The sequence below is a fragment of the Ostrea edulis genome, chromosome 9, assembly GCF_947568905.1.
Source record: "Ostrea edulis chromosome 9, xbOstEdul1.1, whole genome shotgun sequence".
NCBI classification, from domain to species: Eukaryota; Metazoa; Mollusca; class Bivalvia; order Ostreida; family Ostreidae; genus Ostrea; species Ostrea edulis.
The window spans coordinates 6,293,267-6,314,532 of record NC_079172.1 but is presented as its reverse complement, the minus strand read 5'-3'; the positions used below and the strand labels follow the sequence as shown (position 1 = coordinate 6,314,532).

Here is a 21,266-nt window from a genome sequence, read left to right as displayed (position 1 = left end):
AAGTTTGGTTATTATGAACTGTTTATTGCTGTCCCTGGAAGTTTGTTATAACTGTGTTTTACTTTATAACGAAGTTTTGTTATAATGAACAGTTGTTGCTGTCCCTGGAGGTTAGCTATGATTGTGTTTTACTGTAGATATCAATATCAAAAATATAATCCATTTTTAATATGGAAATATGTCCAGAAACCCTAATATAAACATGTCCTCTTTTGTCAAAATGCAGCGGCTATAGGCCAGGGACTTAATTTGCTCCCTGCATGGATTTTTTCCACCACTAAGGCTTTGTCCTTGGGGGGGGGGGGGGGGGGGGGGGGGGGGGGGGGGCTTCAAAGCAGCCCCCAGCCTTTTATTATGCCCCAAGTTCAGAAATTTCTGGATATGTCACTTTTCATATATGCTAGATCCACTGCCTCATATGCCCTCTACACTAACCTTATGTGGCAAACTACATAAGCTGATCAAAGGATTTAATCATATTGAATTTAGAAGGGGGAGGAGGTGGGAATAGTAGGGGGAGAGAAGGGGCAAGGGAGGGAAGAGGAGAAAGGAAGTTGAGGGAGTAGGGATGGAAAAGAGAGGAGAAAAACAGAAAAGGGAAGGAGTAAAGTGTGAAAGGAGGAAATGTAACCCCTGCACTCATAGACAGATATATATTCCCAGATTGGAGTTATCCAACATTGCTGAGGAATACAAGCCTCTTCCTGTGGCTCTGGAACAACATCCTGCCATTTGAAACTAACTGGCTTTCTACCAACTTTTATGATACAAGAACATATTAATGGAATTATTACTCTCCTCGTAGATCAATTAAATTGTTCATATCATCAATTCATTTGAAAAGAGCAGCAATTCAATTGTAGTGCTCTTTGATTTAGCAGAATAATTACTGTTTTTTCACCCTCCTGTGACGTCACAAGATGTTGCAAAATCAATGATTTAAATAAATTTATGTGTGATAATACCATAACCTTGTTGGAGTCTTTCCAAATGGTTATTGTAAAAAAAATCTTCTTAAAAGATAAAAAAAAATTAAAAAGCCGAAGTTATATATGAATGATCAAGAGTTGTTTCAAAATATTGAATCTAAGGGCAATAACTCAGTTCATTATGCAATACATTTTTTTCATCTTTTACAGTAAAATTTTGGAATAGTTTTGTAAAGAAACAGTTTCATGTAATTATTATAAATACTACTTTATCATTTTAACCAGTTTTTGTAAAAGTTTGATAATGCTATTGAAGGAAAATTGCAATTTTCAGATATTGATATACATGTAGGTATGTCTCCCATCTTAGATTGAAATAAATACATATTTAAACTTTTATCAGATAACAATGCGAGTATGGAGTTACCTTAATACAATCAACAATTTATTTAAGGCGTGCGATAATTCAGAATTGAAAATATGAATCATTTGAAGAGATCTTTAATTAAATTGTTGCGTGCATCAAATGAATTGATGACATATCTTCAAATGTAATTAAAGATATCTTAATTTGGCATTCCATAAGAACAAGGTTGACAGAATCTTTATGTCTAATTTGGTCCCAAAATTACTACTCAAAATGTCAATATCATATTCTGGCCTTCACACGAGATTTGATAGTTGTGTACAATCCACCTCAAACAATTTTTTTACCTATAAGAACGTAATGTCATCTCTGTCATCTCAAAGCTCTGAATCTAGGCTATTGTCTATAATATCTTCACCTATTTCATCCAATTCATTTAAGAATATATACATTTCCAATGTTTTTGCCTTCAATATCTTTACCAACTGTAATGACAACCATTATCTCATTGACGTGAACAATGGGTGTATGAATTTTGATAAATATAGCACATCTATTTCAACGGCTGCGAATTCCAAAAGAAATAAAAGTAGAATGTAAATATAAAAAAATGAATTTCATTTTTGAAAATACATGAGAGTATGAACTGCAACATTTCATGCCAGCAAACTTTTCATAATGCACTTCATGAAGTATACTGGCATAAAGCATTGCAGTTCATGCCTGCATGTATTTTCAAAAATGAAATTTATCCCCTAAAACAATAATATAACCAATTTGCACTGGGATTCTTGGCACAAACACAAAAATACGACTGTCAGTTTGCTGCGCAAACACAGTACCCTTAGGCCTTATCCTGTAAAAATATCAGTATACAAGATGATAATGACTTTCCAATGATTTTGCTAGTTATAGGTTATTTTAAAACTAAATCAGTGAGAAGCATGCCTGCCTTCAGTCGTAACGCAGTAAAGCAGATCAAGCTTGCTCAACCTGCTTCTGCACAATGACTGGGGGCAGGCATATTTTCCGATATTTGGTGCAAGTAACTTTTTATTATATATTTTTTAAATTCTATGATGGTTGTGGCAAGTAAAATGTAAAATCAACTCTTATGTATTACAAAAGGTTGTTGGACATTATTAAGTTATTGTACCAAAGAAGGAGAGTAATTGGGTGAACCCCGGACCCTTGCATTACTAGTTAAGTAACATAACCACTGGGCTAATCAGGCGTATGTAACATTACTACAATAAAAAATTCAAGAACTCTTCATATCAAGAAGATAAAAAAAATAGTCTTAGGAAAAAATGGCAGAAACATTAAGTATTGTGCGCTCAACATAATATCTAATATGCTCAACTTTACAGAAATCACACAAATTTGATTAAACCTGTTAATTAAAACTACAGACTGACCCAACATTTGTTCAAATTTGTACATGTGAATTTATTTTGTGAGAATACACAAGTATGTAATGAAGGAAATGATGTTCAAAATGATTTAAAAATTGTCTCCTAAAACACTGACACAATCCTTAATGTAAAATACATGTGATGAAGTGTTCTGTAAAGTCATGAATAACTCCAACTGTTGACTGAACTGCTTCCCAGACAAACTGTTTATCAAAAAAACAAAACCAGAGTCTGCTTTCACATTATAACTTCTCCTTCCAGTTTTCTTTGTCTAAGAGATTTTAGTCTCTCAATCCACTGATCCATTTTGACTTCCGGATCCACAAACAGCTGAAAAAAAAATTCAGAAAACATACGTTTTATCGATTTTAAAACAATAATCATTTTCATGCATATGTCAATATTCGATATACCTCTGTGAACTCCAGATAAAAAACACCAGAGTCCTCTACATCTGCTTCGTACTTAGATATTTTATTGAAAATGGATATTAACAGCAAACTAACAACCCAATTTTATGACAAATGGGATGATTTTAGCTTCTCCATCGACAAATTCCTATATTCATGTAGCAATATTCCATTATCACTTGCATTTGGTGTTTATTTATCTGAAATGATTCGATATTTAAGGGCTTGTTTTGCGTATGATCAATTTTTAAATTAGGCAGGCTACTGACAAATAAGTTGATGTTACAGGGGTTTCAACAGTCTCGATTAAAGTCGGCATTTCAGAAATTCCATAGTTGTTATGATGATCTAGTTTGCCAATACAACCAATCATTGGGTCAAATGCTGTCTGACGTGTTTCATACTGATTGTTAGGCCGTTCTTTACACAGTGATTTTGACTACAGATTACTCCATTTATCTGATCAAGACATAGGGCTCAAGGCGGGTGTGACCAGTTGTCAGGGGATGCTTACTTCTCCTAGGCACCTGATCCCACCTCTGGTTTGTCCAGGGGTCCTTATTTGCCCAATTCTTAATTTTTGTATTCCTTATAGGAGTTTCGAGATTGATCACTGTTCGTTATCTTCACCTTTTGTAAACGTCAAATCCCTTGAACATGAATTCACGTGTCGTCTGTGAATCAAGAGTTCTTACATGTATTTCAACAACAGAAAATTAAAAACAAGTAATTTTATTTCGTGACTGATGCCTCTCGCGAAATTACACGATAATAAATTCCTTGCCTATATTTAGGAATCTGCAGTATTCGAGATAACAATGTTCGAGATATCAATGTTCAAGATACCGAAATTCAACTGCATGATCTATGTTCCTTTTGGAATTGATGATTTTTAATTATCATTATAATGATTAGTTATGACCGATTCCAGTGGCTCAGTGGTTATAGTGTTGACTTGTGACTGGAAGGTCAAGGGTTTGAACCTCGTTTACACATTTGCTGCGTCACACCTAAGACACTGAAAATAGGTAGTTTTTAAACCTCGGCATTTAGAAGTGAGAGGCACCGTTCTTTTGGACAAAAATACTGAGGTCAGGTGTTAGCATGATGATGGCTACGAGTGCCCTAAATAAATCCAAATCTGTGGTACTTCATTTTGTACAGCTGGTGATGTTTCCTCAAAACATTCCTGAAGGGATGTACAACAATCAAATAAACTATTTTCAAGACAGTCACTAAATACATATGCTGCAATCTTCAAACAAATATATGACATTCATTCTGAAATTTTTTGTGACTATGCTTACATTGGAGTGAGCCAGCTTTGACAGGTCATCTACCTCCAGGATTTTTTTCACAGCCATGTCAGGTTTGAACTCAGCAGCAGTACCAAAGAAGAACTCTTCCTCTTTCTTTGAGCTTGTTTTGTCTTTGTCCTAAAACACCAAATGTTTTTATAAGCTAAGATTTACTCCAGAATGGGAACAGATTAGAAACTAATTCTAAAGAATTTGATTCCAGAATACATGAAAAGCCCCTTGGACTATGTAGTTTCACAATGGATTGCTGGCTATATTTCTCGATAGACAGCAATATGATTGATGCCTGCCAAATCTTAAGAATTTATAAGAAATTGTATACATTTATTAGTCACAGTGATATGTTTTTTGCCCCCCAAAATCCCTTTATTCATGATTTAATTGAATTGCATTTTGTTTATGATTGAAAAAATCAAAATCAGTTTTAGTTGGAGAACGGATAAGGTATGTTTGAACTACTGGGCATACTTTTCAGCGTTTTTTTCCCCTTATATAACTGGTATCGATAAACGGTACCATTACCAATGCCAAAAAACGTTGACTAAAAATTCCCAATTGACTTGCCAAAAAATAGACTGCTCACATCGTAATTTACTTAGTCTGAAACCTTGTATGAGTTAACTAAAATGTTCACTTCCGGTATTAAATTGAAAGTACAGATCATGACAGTGCAGGTGTTGTAGAGCTACAACGATTCTAGAACGAGCCTACGACGATTCTTGATGTCTCACAACAGCAAATATTACCGTAAAAAATTGTTTTGTTCTTTATTTTTTTCTTCCTTTAGTTGAAATCATTTGCCGATACAATAGTAGAAAATTCCCAATTTGTTCGATTTTGATGCTATTTTTCCCAATTGAATGGGTACTGGTACCAGTACCAGTGGGTAGAAAAAAACTGCTGCTTTTTGACATTCTGTGCAATATTCATCTTTGGTGATTAGGTATAACAAATCCTTCACCTTGTCATTCATAGGCTTGATCAACATGAGATGCATTTCTGTAGATAGTCAGTAACAAACCTAATAACTAGTAATAGCAAGCTCTACAAATGTGGCAAAATACCCCATTGATAATTAGAACAAAGTATGTGACTGATGTATCAGCTTACTCCACCTGTATTGAATTATTGCTTGTACATATATTGAAGATTAGCCTAAAATTTGACTTGGTCTTTACATTATCAAACAAGGTTTTCTGAATGAAAGGCATCAGATTCAGTTCAAAAATAGTTGTTGTATACTTAGTAACAACAATGAAGTGCTGAAAAACAAAATATGTAGAAATATTTTCAACAAAAGCTTAAATATACATTGTATTAATGAATTATAACAAAAAATGACCTGGATATTTCCTATTACATTGTACCTTTTCAAATCACACATGGGATAAATTCATATCTGATTAATATAACTTTTTTATACATGTATATTCATGAAATTTAAACATAATATGGGTAATAATTATCACTAATTAGTCCTCAACATCATTCAATACTTACAATATTTACAGTACTTTGATTTATTCATGAGCATAAATCTCATTAGTATGATGTGACCTACATTGAAATCGGAGGAGCTCATTTATTTTCTTAGTTTAATCTGATGAAACTGGTACTTTTTCACCCTGATAAGCAACATACAATGAAAATCCTAATTGTTTATATTGTATTCGCATTACCTTAAAACAAATTTGCAGATTAATTTGTTATCAAGAACGGCTTAGCGTAAGTAAACACAACTGTAGTAAACACAGTATTCATAACAAAATCTTCAGAATACATCGAAGTTTAAAATCAGAATCTAATGTTTGGTATTGGCAACGAAATCAGGTTTCAACATACAACATAGGGTTTGGTTCTTCAAGGTCACTTGCAAACAGTGAATGAATATATGTGAAAGGCATAAAATTTGCATGAACATGACTTAAAGTGTAGTCTTGCTCCGAGAGTCAACTCAAAAATCAGTTCCTGATATATGAATAAAAGATATGAGTGAATTGAAATCAATATTTGCATTTACTGAAGCCAATTTCACAGAAATGATGCAGTATAGTTTTTATAATGGTTACATTGAATCAATCATCACATTGAAAACTGTTTCCAAGTAAACATAGATCGCTTTAATTGTAATCATTTAATGAATTAAAGCCTATTTTTGCCTTACTGATCTATTGGAGAAGAATGTCGACTGAACAAAGGAGGAGCTCTCGATGTCTTTGATAGCATTAGAGAACTGGAGTTGTTCCTTGTGTGATTTACTTTCTGAAGAGCTTGTTGTCTGCTCCTTAATTTTCTCATCTGCTGCAGCTGAAAAAAAGAGAATAATTACATCATTGTAAACTATAAAACTGACTCAGTCAGAAACGGTCCTGCCAAGAACTTACCTGTAATTCATATATTACATGCACAAGTGCTGATGGCAGAATTAATCAATATTTGTGATGACAGAGAGGGGGGATAATCTTCTTTTCACAAGTCAACTACCGTGGGGATCCGGGTTAGAATAGGTCCTCAGTACCCCTTGCTTGTCATAAGAGGCAACTAAATGGGGTGGTCCTTCGGATGAGACCGCAAAAACCAAGGCCCCAAGTCACAGCAGGTGTGGCACAATAAAGATCCCTCCCTGCTCAAAGGCCATAAGTGCCGTGCATAGCCTAAATTTTGCAGCCCTTCACCGGCAGTGGTGACGTCTTTATATGAGTGAAATATTCTCGAGAGGGACGTTAAAAAATATTCAATCAATCAATCAACCATTGTACAAAATATAAAAGCTGGAAGTCTATCAAACTGACCTTTGATCAAAAAATCTATAAATGGCCTTCCTTTAAAGATCAGATACCTTTAGATAAAATCATTATTGAAAACTCTTCATGATATCAAGTCACAACTAAAGTGATGATGGACAGACAGACAAACTGACACCAATATTCTGTAGACGTCTTCTTTTAATAAATAACTACTTTTCTGTAACATATAAAAGCTGGATGTTGAAAACCTTTCAAGATATAGTGTTACAACGGAAGTATTTTAAACTTGGATTGAAGGCCTGCTGTGACCTTTGGGCCACAAAATATATAAATGTCTTTCTTTAATCAGCATCTGTTTTCTGTAAAATATTATTGTGTCACCTGACAACCTGCATATTTCTAACGTGTACAGACATCAGTATTAAATTATTTTTCACTAAGTACAGAATATTGTGACTATCATTTTGTTTTTCATTCCATCCCAGTTTTAATATTTAGTATGTCCATTGAGATCTCATTTTCTGCATTAACTTGGGCAACTTTTCAATAAACACGCACATGTAACAGATAGTGAGTTCAGGCACATACCATCGTTTTTGAAAGTGGAAAGGTGGGGACAAATGAAGAAAATAGTTGCCTTCATATTTGTCTTAAAATCCTTGGTAAGCAAGAAAAGTAGACACTGATCATTGATGCATGTCTCATCAAGTCAATCAAAATAACACTGGGTTTCGTTTTCTTAAAAAATGGCTTCTCTTTTATTCGTCATTTTAAATTTGGGTCTTAATGAGGGAATTTGGAAGATTTTAGACTTCTGAAGAGAGCCATTTCTTTAATGCTCAATTCTGGGAGTCCCCCAGAATCTCTGTAAGATATCATATGTATGCATGACCCATATAGTTCTGCCCTACAACCTCAACCCCTGATTACACATGTTTGGTAAGGTCTCCATGCTCATCATTACTATCCATCCACTACGGACTTTGACCCAAGAAATGGGCTTTGTCTGATTTCTCTCTATCAATTCTAAATTTAAAAATCATACCTGCAGCTTTTAGTGCCATTTGCATCCTGACCTGAGCCTGCTCAGAGGGTGTCTATTGAAACAAAAGGAGGAACATGCAATATTAAATGACCAACTAAAACTCTTACTATGACACTGATGATAGATAATATAAAATTCATATCAGCTGTTAAAAGTCAATAAAGCTCACCATGTCTGCAAAACCGGGAACATTTGTGAAAGGATCTCTACAATGCAGCAAAATGAAAGAGGTCAGTCATAATATCTGCATTCAACCCATAATTTCATTTGTCTGTGTCAAATCGTCAACAAAAGCTGTTATAAACGAACTAATTACAATGTACATAAACTTTTGAAAAAAAAATTATATATGTTGACTGGAGTTGAGGGTGACATGTATTTTGTTGGACCTGAAACTATTGAGCCAAAGATAACAATTTGGTCCAATGTTCCAGAAAAATAATCAGGCCTAGAAATACAATTGACAAATGTTTTTTGGGGAGGGATTATTTTTTTCATTCTCATAACTTTCATTTCAGAAAAGCAATAAATTTTAATTTTCAATGCAAATAAAACAGTATTTTCACTTTCCCTCTAAGTGGATTTTAGTTATGCATAGAGGGTATCTACAGAATAGTACCATAAATGAGTAAACTTTCACGTTTCATGCTATATAAATCATTGAAAAATATCCTTTGTTTGAATAATCATTCTCAACTCATTTTTACTCTAATCTTTATGAAATTTAAAACATTTATTACAAAACATTTGGACATGATTTTTAAAACTTTTACCAACAATTGCAGAAATGTGACTAATGAAACTTTATCATCAACTTTAAGCATTCGATTTCCCTATATGATCCTTTGTAAGAGTGGAATGAAGCCCTTGAATGTGGTGTTCATGTGTGTATGGATGTACAGGACAAAACACGAAGATCGGAAACTGCAATATTTGTGCTGTTAATGGTGCAAAGGTTACCATAAATGAAATCTTTATAGGTTTGTGAAAAAGATTTAGAAAAGTAGTTGTTTTCAATGAATTATATAGTTAAATAAATAGAAGTTGACTAATTTATGGCATTATGCTGTATTAAAGAACTTGTCATGGCAATTCCTCATCATGTCAGGCTGTTTGGTAGTGATGTCATCAATCCAATATTTTTCAGCTGGGACTTAGTTGAACTTACATGTACCATATAAATACTGAACTGAACAGCCTTATTTCTATTTCAAGTAAAATTTTTACATTGACATTTGTAATTAAGGAACTATATGACAATACATGTGTAATAACTTTATCTATTGCTTATTCACATTAAGCAGAATGAGTTGCCTTGCAAAAGTTCAATAAATGTAATTATAATACCAGTATATGTTCTCAAAATAACCCTGCCCACCATGTGCAAAGCACACATTCAAAGAGCGCTCGTTTTATTCCAATATCTTCTACCAACATGTTATTTTGGGAATTTGATTTCCACGAATTAACACCCACAATTTCAAAATGATCTCAAATTTACAACTGAAAAGATTCAAGAAAACATTCATAGGGTTAACAATACCCGGTACATGTATGATAGTGATTTAGAGAGCATAGCCTCAAAATTAACTAAACTCAGGCAAAATGGACATATTCTGCAACTTGTTGAGTCAGCGACGAACAAACAGTTAAAAATCAGTGCAGTGCTACGATCTGCTTATCACATGCAAAGGGACAGCAATCTTTAGCTTCAATTCCCTTGCTTTCTATGTAGATTTACCATAAAAGCAGTTTCATAGGAGAATGGTTTACAAAACTATGATACTACAGGTATGTAGGTCACAACATTCTGCATACTTGGCCTTCTGATTGGCTACTAAAAATAGGTATTTCTTTTTTATGACTAAACTTATGAAGTCAATTTCTACTAACCCACTAAACACATTTTGTATACATGATCATTATCTGTAACAGAATCAATAACTGTGTGTATCAATCTATCCCTACATCACCATTAGTTAGATCTCTTGAATATGTTTGGTGTTATAATAGTGGGGACCAGTTTTCATGGTTTGGTAATTTTCCACTACCGCACAACACTTGATTTTTGTTGCCATGACATGGAAATAAGGTTCTTGTGAAAAATTTGCATGTATACAAATTTCCAACATCTTTGAATGTCAGACATCTGATATGTTTACTCTCATCTTCCAAATTGCACTCTTAACTTGCAAAGACAGCACAATAAGGAACAAAATATAAATTCTTGCTGATAAATTTGACAAGGCAAGATTGTGGATATAAAGTCTCATGAAATATGTGTGATTTACAGCATTTTGTAGATATAGTAAATTCACACCACCTGAAACTGATTTCATAATATCATTGAATGATTCATAGTGGCTATGAATACATGGGCATGGTATTCATGAAAACTGAACCATCATTGTAAACATATGGTGTGCTAAACAGATATAAAGACGGAAACAGTCGTTTTATTTGTTAGTATTCAGCTAGTGAACTTACTCTGTTGTCCTGCTTTTGGGACTCCTGTCTCTGTGCCTCGACCTGGATCTGTTAAAGAATTAAAATCATCCATTATGGATTCATTTTGCTACTAAAAGTTGAAAAGGAGAAAGCTGAATTCAAAAGAGGGATACCTTTTTGACCTATGCCTGTCTCGACTAGATGACCTTGACCTGGAATATCTGGACTTTCGCCTGCTTCGACTGGATGATCGTGATCTTTTATTGCGACTCCTAGATCTTCGTCTGGAATATCGATCTCTGCTGCGTGACCTTGACCTGTACCTTGAATCTCTATCAAAGCTGAGGGACCTTCTCCTACTCCTTGACCTAGATCTTTTGTGCCGTGGCCTTTCCGGAGAACAGGATGGCGATCTTTTGTGATGCTTAGATTTTTTAGACTTTTTATGCTTTGATGAAACCCTACTGTCACCGCTACTTGTTGATCTGTAAAAATAGACTCATCCATAAGCTACATGGTAATCAGTTTCTGCTTAATCAATAATCAAAGTGGACTTAAGTAACATAGGGTTAATTTTTTCCATTATATCTGTAATTCAGTATATCCATCTTCACCTTTCACCCATAATTATGGTATTTAGAATACTGCAAGATAAGAACAAGTTGCAAAAAGATTTTACAATAACGTATTGAACTGAAGATTGTTTCAGCCCTAGTACCATCTTCTGAAGGCAAATGTCTGATTCCCTTACTCTCGTCTATTTCTCGGCAGATTTAATCATATTTTCATAGTTCCTCCTATTGCCCTCTAGCAGACTTCAAGAGTTATGATCAACCAATTAGACCAAAGGTTTTGATATTGAATATTTAAGAAAAAATTAAATGAGAAGGTTACAAGTACTGCTCCTGATCCCCTGTCATTGATTCTGCAATAGTGAGGGCCTTACTTCATCTCATTGTTGTCAAATTTAATGGGTAATGTTGTTTTCAAATTTCGGTCTGTTCAGCTTGTTTCTACACAAACCACAAACAGTTCTCTTGATTGCTACCTGGGTGCGATGCATATTCGAATATTTCTATATCATTTGATTTAAAACCAAAAATGTTTCACCAAATATTGTTTCTCTCCTTTTTGTAAACAAAATCCCAAGACAAGGTGATAAGGCTGTTAAAGCATGGATGTCACATGACTGTATATAATCAATGACCAGGGCTTTCAAAAGTAGCCGGTAGCCGGCGGATTTCCGCCGCCTATAGTAACATTAGGTGCCGGCTACTTTAGTGACAAAAATGTATGTCCAATGAAAAAAACTTTTATAAAACATCTTCCAAACTTTAGTAGACTCGGAAATCGCGGCCGTATCAACCAGGATGTAAAAATGTGTTTACTGGCGCTAAATTTAGTTCAGGTAAATACCACAGGGGCTCGGTTGTCAGATATTGAAGTTTTGTAATATTTGTTCCCGAATAATAAATTGAAGTTTTGCATGATTTGTGTCCGAATAATAGATTATATAAATAAAATCCACCACCAAAATCCGCTTTTTTCGAGGTTTTAAAAAAGGTGTATCATGTGTACATTAAAAAAAGTAAAGAGACGACACTCGCCATCTTGGATTTCTGGGGGGCCCTCGATTCACGGCTTGTTTTTAACAATTTCTACTCTCTGCCTACCGGTTTCTGGCAAGATCTATGTTGGAAAAAGATCCAACGACTTCTCCCTATCGTCTGCTTATGTCTACATGCACATGATACACCTTTTTTAAAACCTCGAAAAAAGCGGATTTTGGTGGTGGATTTTATTTATATAATCTATTATTCGGACACAATTCATGCAAAACTTCAATTTATTATTCGGGAACAAATATTACAAAACTTCAATATCTGACAACCGAGCCCCTGTGGTAAATACCGGCACCTGATTGGTCGTCTGTTGGTGTAGAAAATAATACGTCAATTGCAATAGTCGGAAAGCCTCGGATTTACCCAATTCGTGACAACACAGACGAGAAGTTCCGAAAGATAACAACAAGTCCTGAACGTAAAAATCAATGATGTTGAATGAAGAGAACAAATACCCTGTTCAGTTTCGGTTTAAAAAGGCCAGAAGTGAAAGTGACACGAGTATAATATCAATCAACAATTTTAAAGCGAAAACAGAATTTAATCAGGAAAGATTTCAGACTTGCTATTCTTTTTAATTTGCAAATGCCCGTGTGGTATTAAATAAAAACGAAAGTAGAATTTTTCAGCACAAATTCGCTATGTTACCAACAAATCTGTAGCTGTTAACTTGAATTTGTGGAAAAATAAAATTATAGGTCATTTAAATGTTATATACTTATTAATTTGTAATAAAGATTGTTTGGGTTTTATTAAAAAAAATATTGGGGTGAGCAAAACATGCAGTTTAGTTCATTTCAACAATACTTTCTGCATGTAGAAACTTTCTTACAAAACAATTCAGTCTTATAAACTTTCAGTACAAATGTAGAAATAAAAGTGAAAGTTTCTGTTCAAGCAAAGACACTTAAAAATTAATTGATACAGCATTGCAAAAAATAATTACATGTAGTTATCTTGATGCACTTTATTTTTCATTTTGCATCAAAATTAGTACTTTGCAATGTTGAATTTTTTAAGTCTTTGCATGAACAGAAAATTTCACATATGAAACAATAAATTCATGGCAAAAGTAAAAATTTCAGGCAAAAAAATGACAATTTCAAAGCTGCATTTAAGTGCCAGGAAACCGACAGAATGCAGGATTTTGCGTCATTTACCCCAGAGCTTCTGGGGGCCTTAAGCGGCCCCCAGACCCCCGGCCGTAAGGGCGCCAAGCATTGGATCGCCTTCTACTTTTTCATTTCAGCCTCCTACTTTTAAATTTGTTGAAAGCCCTGAATGACAAGCTATTATGATTGATAAGCTTTGATTGGATATCCTAGAAAGGCAGAGTGCTTTGATTTGAGCATCTATGAAATAGAACTAAATCGGTTAAGGGAGAGATGAAGGCAAGCAAATGTGGACATCTGACATGAATTGTGCAAATTTCCTGAAATTGTCAATGTTATTTTCATTCATAGATAAGAAAATTTTGAGAAGTGTTTGAAAGCAATGTGGTTTGACTGAGAAGTGAAAATTAACAATCTGGTCCATTATCATAACCACTTTTTTTAAATTTTGAAATAGCTAAATAAATATATAAAAAATTACTTGATAATTTTTTTAAATACCTTTTTACAGGGATTCCTCAATACCAATATCACTAACATGACCTTGCTATTCTGGAGAAGGTCAAGGTCACAGATCATAGTACAGAAGGAAAGGTCTTGCCATAAGGAATCAAAGACTATATACACGTACAAAATATGAATTCAAAGCTCTACCTTAACTAGTTCAGGCTATATTGAATAGGTTAGGTTTTTTTAAAAGTCGGTCAAACTCTAGGTCAGGATAAAAAGGTTAAACTTTTGGTACGATCAAATGGTCTTGTCTCAAGAAATGCAAATATAAAATATGAGAGCCCTTTCAGAGAGTCCTATCACCTACAAGTTATGAACAAGGTTAAAGTTTCAGACAGACAGACCAAGAACAATATGTCCCCTGACTATAGACATGGGGACTTAAAAAAAACCTGAATCCAAACAACTTGGAAGCATTTGAATTTCGACACGATTTATTGTATTGTATTGCTACTCTTGAAGAAAATGTTTTAATTTATTCCTTATATATTCCAATATAAAACTTTGATCGCATATTGTGACTCTATCCTATCCCTATACCGTCTTTCGGGGCGAAACGTTTCGTTTACCGATGTTAAGACCCCAACACATGTGATAGATATAGTAAAATATTTTAAAGTTAAGGTTTGCCGTTTCCTATTATAATTCAAAACAATAACAGTTATACCAACCTTGATCGGGAATGCTTCTTTTTCTTCTTCTTTCGTTTCTTTCTATCGTCGTCACTATCGTAACGAGCCATTGTTCTGCAATAAAATTCTTAAAAATTCGAATTTCCTCTCAAGTGCAATTAGTAGACCGCCTGTTACCGTACTGCATGTGATAAAATATAGATTTTTACCAGCTAAATTTGTTGGGAAGTACTGAAAGTGATTACATTAATATCATAATTTTATCTTAGTCTTTAACAGATACAGCTATTTATACCTTAAAGAAATCTAACCAAAATCCTTCCTTCTGCGTTTTTCCGCCATCTTGGTTTTCCGGTATTTGTTAGGGTGTACTATGAGACATTCGTACTCGGTGGGGGGGGGGGGGGGGGGGGGGGGGGGGGGGGGGTATTGATCAGCTACATCTTTACATTTCAGCAAATTCAAAAATTCATTCTTGAGAACTTTACGTCCGCGTAAGGTTATAAATTATAATTTCGTAATCATTTTCAACGTTCAGCTTCATGGAACTAACGTCCCACCCCGTAAATACTTCCCACGGGCCTGATTTGGGTTATAAGTTGGTATACCGAAATTATCAAGCCAGCATAAATTCAAATAATTGAAGATATCTTTCATTATCTAAATATATCTGTCAATTAAATATCATTGTGCACAGTAAATGAATTCAATCAATCAAGTTGACATCACCAGATTTAAACATACCATTAATTATTTGAGTAGATCTTTAATTGACTTGCTGCGCGCATCAAATTAACTCATTTTGTCTTCAAATAGCGAAGGATGTTGATTTGTCGCTCCATATAGCATTTGTTGTCTCGATAAGCAACATAATTTACTAGCATTTGGCAATCAAACCATTTATAAGATTTATTTACAATTACTAATTGAAAGACAATTTCATTTCAACAGTATTTTATTTATGTATATAGAAAATGCATACATACATACATACATACATACATACATACATACATACATACATACATACATGCATACTCTGGAACAATCTAGGCCACAGGTGTCAATTGAGTGCAAGTAGTACACGACACATTGATTATTCTGCTGCTGCTTTTCTCTTCAGATGAAATGATAATATCAACAATTGAATTCATGCGCGCTATAATTCATTTTAAGAGAGAGATATGATGTCTGACTTGTTAGGCCGTTCTTGGCACACTGAATTTGACTACGGATAACTCCGTTTACCTGATCAGGATATAGGGCTAACGGCGGGTGTGACCGGTCGACAGGGGATGCTTACTCATCCTAGGCACCTGATTCCACCTTTGGTGTGTCCAGGGGTCTGTGTTTGCCCAATTATCTATTTTGTATTGCTTATAGGAGTTATGAGATTGCTCACTGTTCGTTATCTTCACCTTTCATGTTATTGGTGCAAACAATTATTGCTTTCTTCAATTTAATTAATTATATCAATTGATGAGCGCAAGACTTTTTTGAAAGGGGAACAATCATCGCATACAATAATTTTAATTGATGAGATCTTCAAGTAATTTTAAAATAATATCTTCAAAGATTTTAGTTTCTGCTAACTTGTCGCTCCATTATGGAATCCGGATAGGGCCACGTAGTTCACTATCGCACCATCGCATCATCGAGGTTTGGGTCGATGGCGCGATAATGCGATGACGATGGCGCGATGACGATGACGCGATGGTGCGATAGCGCGATGACGATGGTAAGATGGCGCGATAACAATGGTGCGATGGAGCGATACTGCGATGACGCGATGGTACGATGGCGATGATGCGATAACGCGATACCATTATGTAATCAGTATCGCGTTGTCGCATCATCGCCATCGTAGTATCGCTCCATCGCACTATCGCATCATCGTTATCGCATTATCGCGCCATCTTACCATCGTCATCGCGCTATCGCAACATCTCGTCATCGTCATCGCATTATCGCGCCATCGCACCATCGACTACGTGGCCCTATCCGGATTCCATACTCCATGGTTCGGGTCTGTTACTTTATCACGTTCAAGGTCACTGCGGTGCACAGTATAGTTCTACAATTCAAAAACTCGTTTAATCAACGTCTATGTATATTGTAATTAGACATGGGCAACACATACGCTACACGAGTTATGTTACAAGTACGTGAGCAGATCAAATTTCAATCAGATAGTTAACTACTTTAATATTGAAATCCAATATCATCCCAAGAACATTCTTGTTGTGAGTACAATTCTATACATCGTATTATTTTCAGGACAGTGCACACTTGAAACAAGAGCTGTCAAAAGACAACACATAGCTCGCCGGGAAGCGTGCCGTACTCACAGGCACTCGACGTTTTAAATATCTCTAATAAAAAAAATTGTCTTCCTGTAAACATAATATTATGTTACAGGAAGACATTTTTTTATTAGAGATATTTAAAACGTCGAGTGCCTGCGGGCGTACTCTACGTAACCTTTATCCTTTGGTTCAAAAGGTTGAAGTTTTTGAAAAGTTGGTTACGAGATCAAAAGAGTTGGTATCACGTGACAGCCCCGATAATGAGGCATCTATATGTGAAGTGTCAAAGGCCTACTCATCACTTGGTTCAAAAGATGTATAGCCAGGGTTAACGTTTTTTGAAAAGAGGGTCAAGGTCCAAGGTCTTGATATCAAAACCAAAGGTCTCATCACAAGGCATCTAAATGTGAAATATCAAAGCCTTGTTCCCTTCGGTTCAAAATATATGGCCAAGGTTTCTGAAAAGTAGGTCAAAGTCCAAGGTCAAATCTTAGTACAAAAAAGTTCTTGTCATGAAGCAACTATAAGTGAAATACCAAAGCCCTATCTCGGCTAAAATAGGTATAGCCAATGTTAAAGTATTTGATTAGTAGTTAAAGTTCAAGTACAATAAAGGTCAAAAATGTTGATTCTAAAAGAAAGTCTTGTCATGAGGCATTTACATATGAAATGTTAAAGCGACACCTCCTTCGGTTCAAAAGATAAGACAAAGGTCAAAGTTATCGAAAATAGGTCAAAGTCCAAAGTACAGATCACTAGATCAAAAGTTTTGGTACCCAATTAAAGACCTAGTCATGAGGCATCTGTACAGTACAGACAACGCGGATCCCTTATTTACCGCGTCACCGCGACGGAAAGTTAATCCATTCCGCATTACACCGTCGCGGTTTTTTATAGCGGGGCTTCGCGGGACCACGTTTATACCGCGGCGGAGTAAACTACCTGTATTTGCACAGTCGATAACAGGTCTGAATACTGTGTCTTGTCTCCAATGACAGTTACTTCCAATGGATAGAATCAATTGAAAAGTACAATTTAAATCTTATACATGGATATGTTTGTGAATTCAAATTTTCATAGTATTTCAGAACGAATATATACGTGCATTATCCGTATAATCGACAATGTAAACATAATTTACTTCAGAGATTTTGGTTTCGTATTGTCAGTGATGATCACGGGAAAGTTAATCGGTATTTATAAACATCGTTTTAGTAGAAATTAATTTGAAACGAGAGTTTAGAAAATATTAGATAACATATCGAAGATATCTATACCTTGATAGTTCTGTCTTTCCTGTCAGATCATGGTTTACATCGAGGCCCCATTCTCTTAGTTAGAAAAATTGAGCCAAGGTTAAAATTTGTTCCCTGACCTGCAACGCCTACACCGAGGTCACGACTATAGCAACGCCTACACCGCGGTCACGACTATAGCAACGCCTACACCGAGGTCACGACTATAGCTCTCTAAACATTCCTTTCTGCGACTTACAGTCGATTGAAGATATCTTTAATTATATAGTTGCTCTCTCTAAAAGAATCATTGCTCTCTTCAAATGAATTAAAGATATCATTAATTCAATTGAAGAGAGCAATAACTGAATTAATGCGCGCATGAAATCAATTATCGCTCTAATCAAATGAATTAATGCGCGCATCAATTCAATTATTGCTCTCATCAATTTATTTAATGCGCGCATTATATCAATCATTGCTCTCTTCAATTGAATTGTAGCGCGCATCAATTCAATTGTTGATATCATTAATTCATTTGAAGTGATCATTAATTCAATTAAAGCGCGCTTCAATTCAGCTGAAGAATTAATGCTATTATCAATTCAATTAATGCACGCAATAGTTCAGAATTGAAGATATCATTAATTATTTGAAGAGATCTTTAAATTGTTGCGCGCACCAAATGAATTGATGATATCTTCAAATAATTTAAGATATCTTCAATGATTTGAGTTTATGTTAATTTGGCTCTCCATACATATGAAATATTTTTGTTATAAAGCATAGAAATAGCGCTGGACTCCTAAATAAACATAAATGCCTTAGGTAAGAAATATTCAATATAAAGCACAGAAAATTTCACTTTATTTGGACACCCACTTCCGCCCCTACCAGATACCAACTCACGACCTGCGGAACCAAACCTCCCAACAGCACGTAACCATGTGTATGTGCGCGTGTTTTTCTTTTGGCAAGGCCTTTCATTTCATATCATGATCTTTGACCTTTTGAACTTGGTGTTAGTGTTTGACCTACATTTAAGAAAACACAAACTACAGAATGTATTCGGAACTATTTTAGGTGGGGCTTTCACATTTTGAATATAGATTCTTTATTGCAAGACCTTGAACACACTGATGTTTAATCTTTTGACCTGGAAGTTTGACCTACTTTTAAATAAAATCCCTGACCTATTTGATTTCTCCTAACTATCTAAGGTTGGTCTTTCATAGTTTGTATATAGGTTCTTTATGACAAGACCATTTTATTTCATGAACCTTGGTCTTGTGACCTTGATCTTAGAGTTAGACCCACCTTTTAAACCCCTGACCTAGTCAATGAAAGGTGATGATAACGAACAATGATCAATCTCATAACTCCTATAAGGAATACAAAATAGGAAGTCGGGCAAACATGGACCCCTGGATATACCAAAGGTGGGATCTACTGAACACAGGCACTTGACGTTTTTTTTAAAAAAAATGTTTATTACTAAAAAAAAAAAATGTCTTCCTATAAACAATGTTGTTTATAGAAAGACATTTAAAAAAAAAATTATAGATATTCAAAACGTGCTCCTGAACTATTTAAGATAAAGCGTTTATATTTTGTTCATATATTCTTTATTGCAAGGCCTTGATATACTTCCAGGGCCGTAAATTAACCTTCAATTTGGAGGAGTCAGGAAATTAGGCGAGGGTCTGGGGGCCGCCCAGGCCCCCAGACGCTGAGCACATTTTGTGCACACTGAACACGTTTCGTGCAAAATCCTTGATTCTAGGGCCTTCAAAGATGTTACTTGACTAACTCATTCTAAAAGAAAGGTTTGGAATGCTTTTCAAGGGAGATATCATGTTCTTAGTTATTGGAAACAACATAAATTCTAATGAACTTTAAATTTAAATTTTTTTTTGGCTCAAAAGTTGGAGGAGGCAGCTGCCTCCTCCGCCTCCATGTAATTTACGGCCCTGACTTCGGTGTTTGATCTTGTGACCTTGACCTACTTTTAATAAAAATCTTAATTAATATTTCTTAAGCTATTTAAGATAGAGCTTTCATATTCTGCATGTAGATTTCTGATGGCAAGGTCTTCATATCTTACCACGATCTATAACCTTAGTCTTATCTAAAACAGCAAGATCATGTTAGTCATATTGGTGTTGACGCATCTCTATGTAATGTGAATATTGTGATCCTTTGGGGTCACAATTTTCATAAGAATAAAGATTGATAACACGAGGCCCATGGGCCGCATCGCTCACCTGAGGCACCCTGACCCATATTTATAGTTCCCCTATATATTCGCATGTAAAACTTTGATCCCTATTGTGGTCCCAACCTAACCCTTGGGGCCATGCCTTTTACAGGAAGCTATTCTAGACCAGTGGTTCTTGAGAATAAGATTTTCCCTATAAATTTGTATGTAAAACTTTGATCCCCTATTGTGGCCCCATCCTACCCATGATTATAACAAATTTGAATCTGCACTATGTCATGAGGCTTTCATGCAAACTTTCTCTTCTGGTCCAGTGGTTCTCGAGATTTTTAAATGACCCCATCCTATTTTTGAGATTATTTCTCATTTGAGGGGACATGGCTCTTCATTTGAACAAAATTGAAATCCCTTCAACCAGGGATGCTTTTTGTCAAGTTTGGTTGAAATTGGCCCAGTAGTTCTGGAGAAGTAGAAAACGTGAAGTTTACAGATGACCAGAAAAGCTCGTTAGCTTTCAGCCCAAGTGAGCTAAAAAAAAAAAACAAACCCCATTAAAAATCGCAACTGAAGAGAAGGGCGAAGGTGATCAATGTGCCTCCTGAATTAAATTGGTATCTTTCATATGAATAATTTAATTGAGGATAGAACCCAAGCCCCCTTCTTTCTAAGGATTTTGAACCTATTGACCTTGGAACAGATCTATCAAATCATAATCCATGTTCATGCCAATTTCCTCATGCACACTTCACAAAAACAAAAGAATGCTTTTTTCTCATTTTTATTTCAAATGAATCAATTCCACAATTGTTTTAAATGTCCGTATTTTCAAAAAATCAACACATCTCGTCATTTTAGCCATATGTAGCCAAACTAGAACAGTCACCAGGCACAGTCATAAAATTCCTGGAGGCGCATTAAAGATCCAGTTTCAATTTACTTTGATTGCACAGT

General features: G+C 35.1%; 1 protein-coding gene across 1 annotated transcript in view; it reads right to left on the bottom strand.

Moving 5' to 3' along the window:
- Positions 1–21,266, bottom strand: part of LOC125660169 (DNA-directed RNA polymerase II subunit RPB1-like) — a 65,145-nt gene that overhangs the window by 27,096 nt on the left and 16,783 nt on the right. The window contains 8 exon segments of the mRNA XM_056148197.1: positions 2,953–3,041; positions 4,429–4,557; positions 6,605–6,747; positions 8,233–8,284; positions 8,402–8,438; positions 10,720–10,749; positions 11,031–11,054; positions 14,596–14,701. Of these exon segments, the coding sequence (XP_056004172.1) occupies positions 2,953–3,041; positions 4,429–4,557; positions 6,605–6,747; positions 8,233–8,284; positions 8,402–8,438; positions 10,720–10,749; positions 11,031–11,054; positions 14,596–14,701 (610 nt within the window).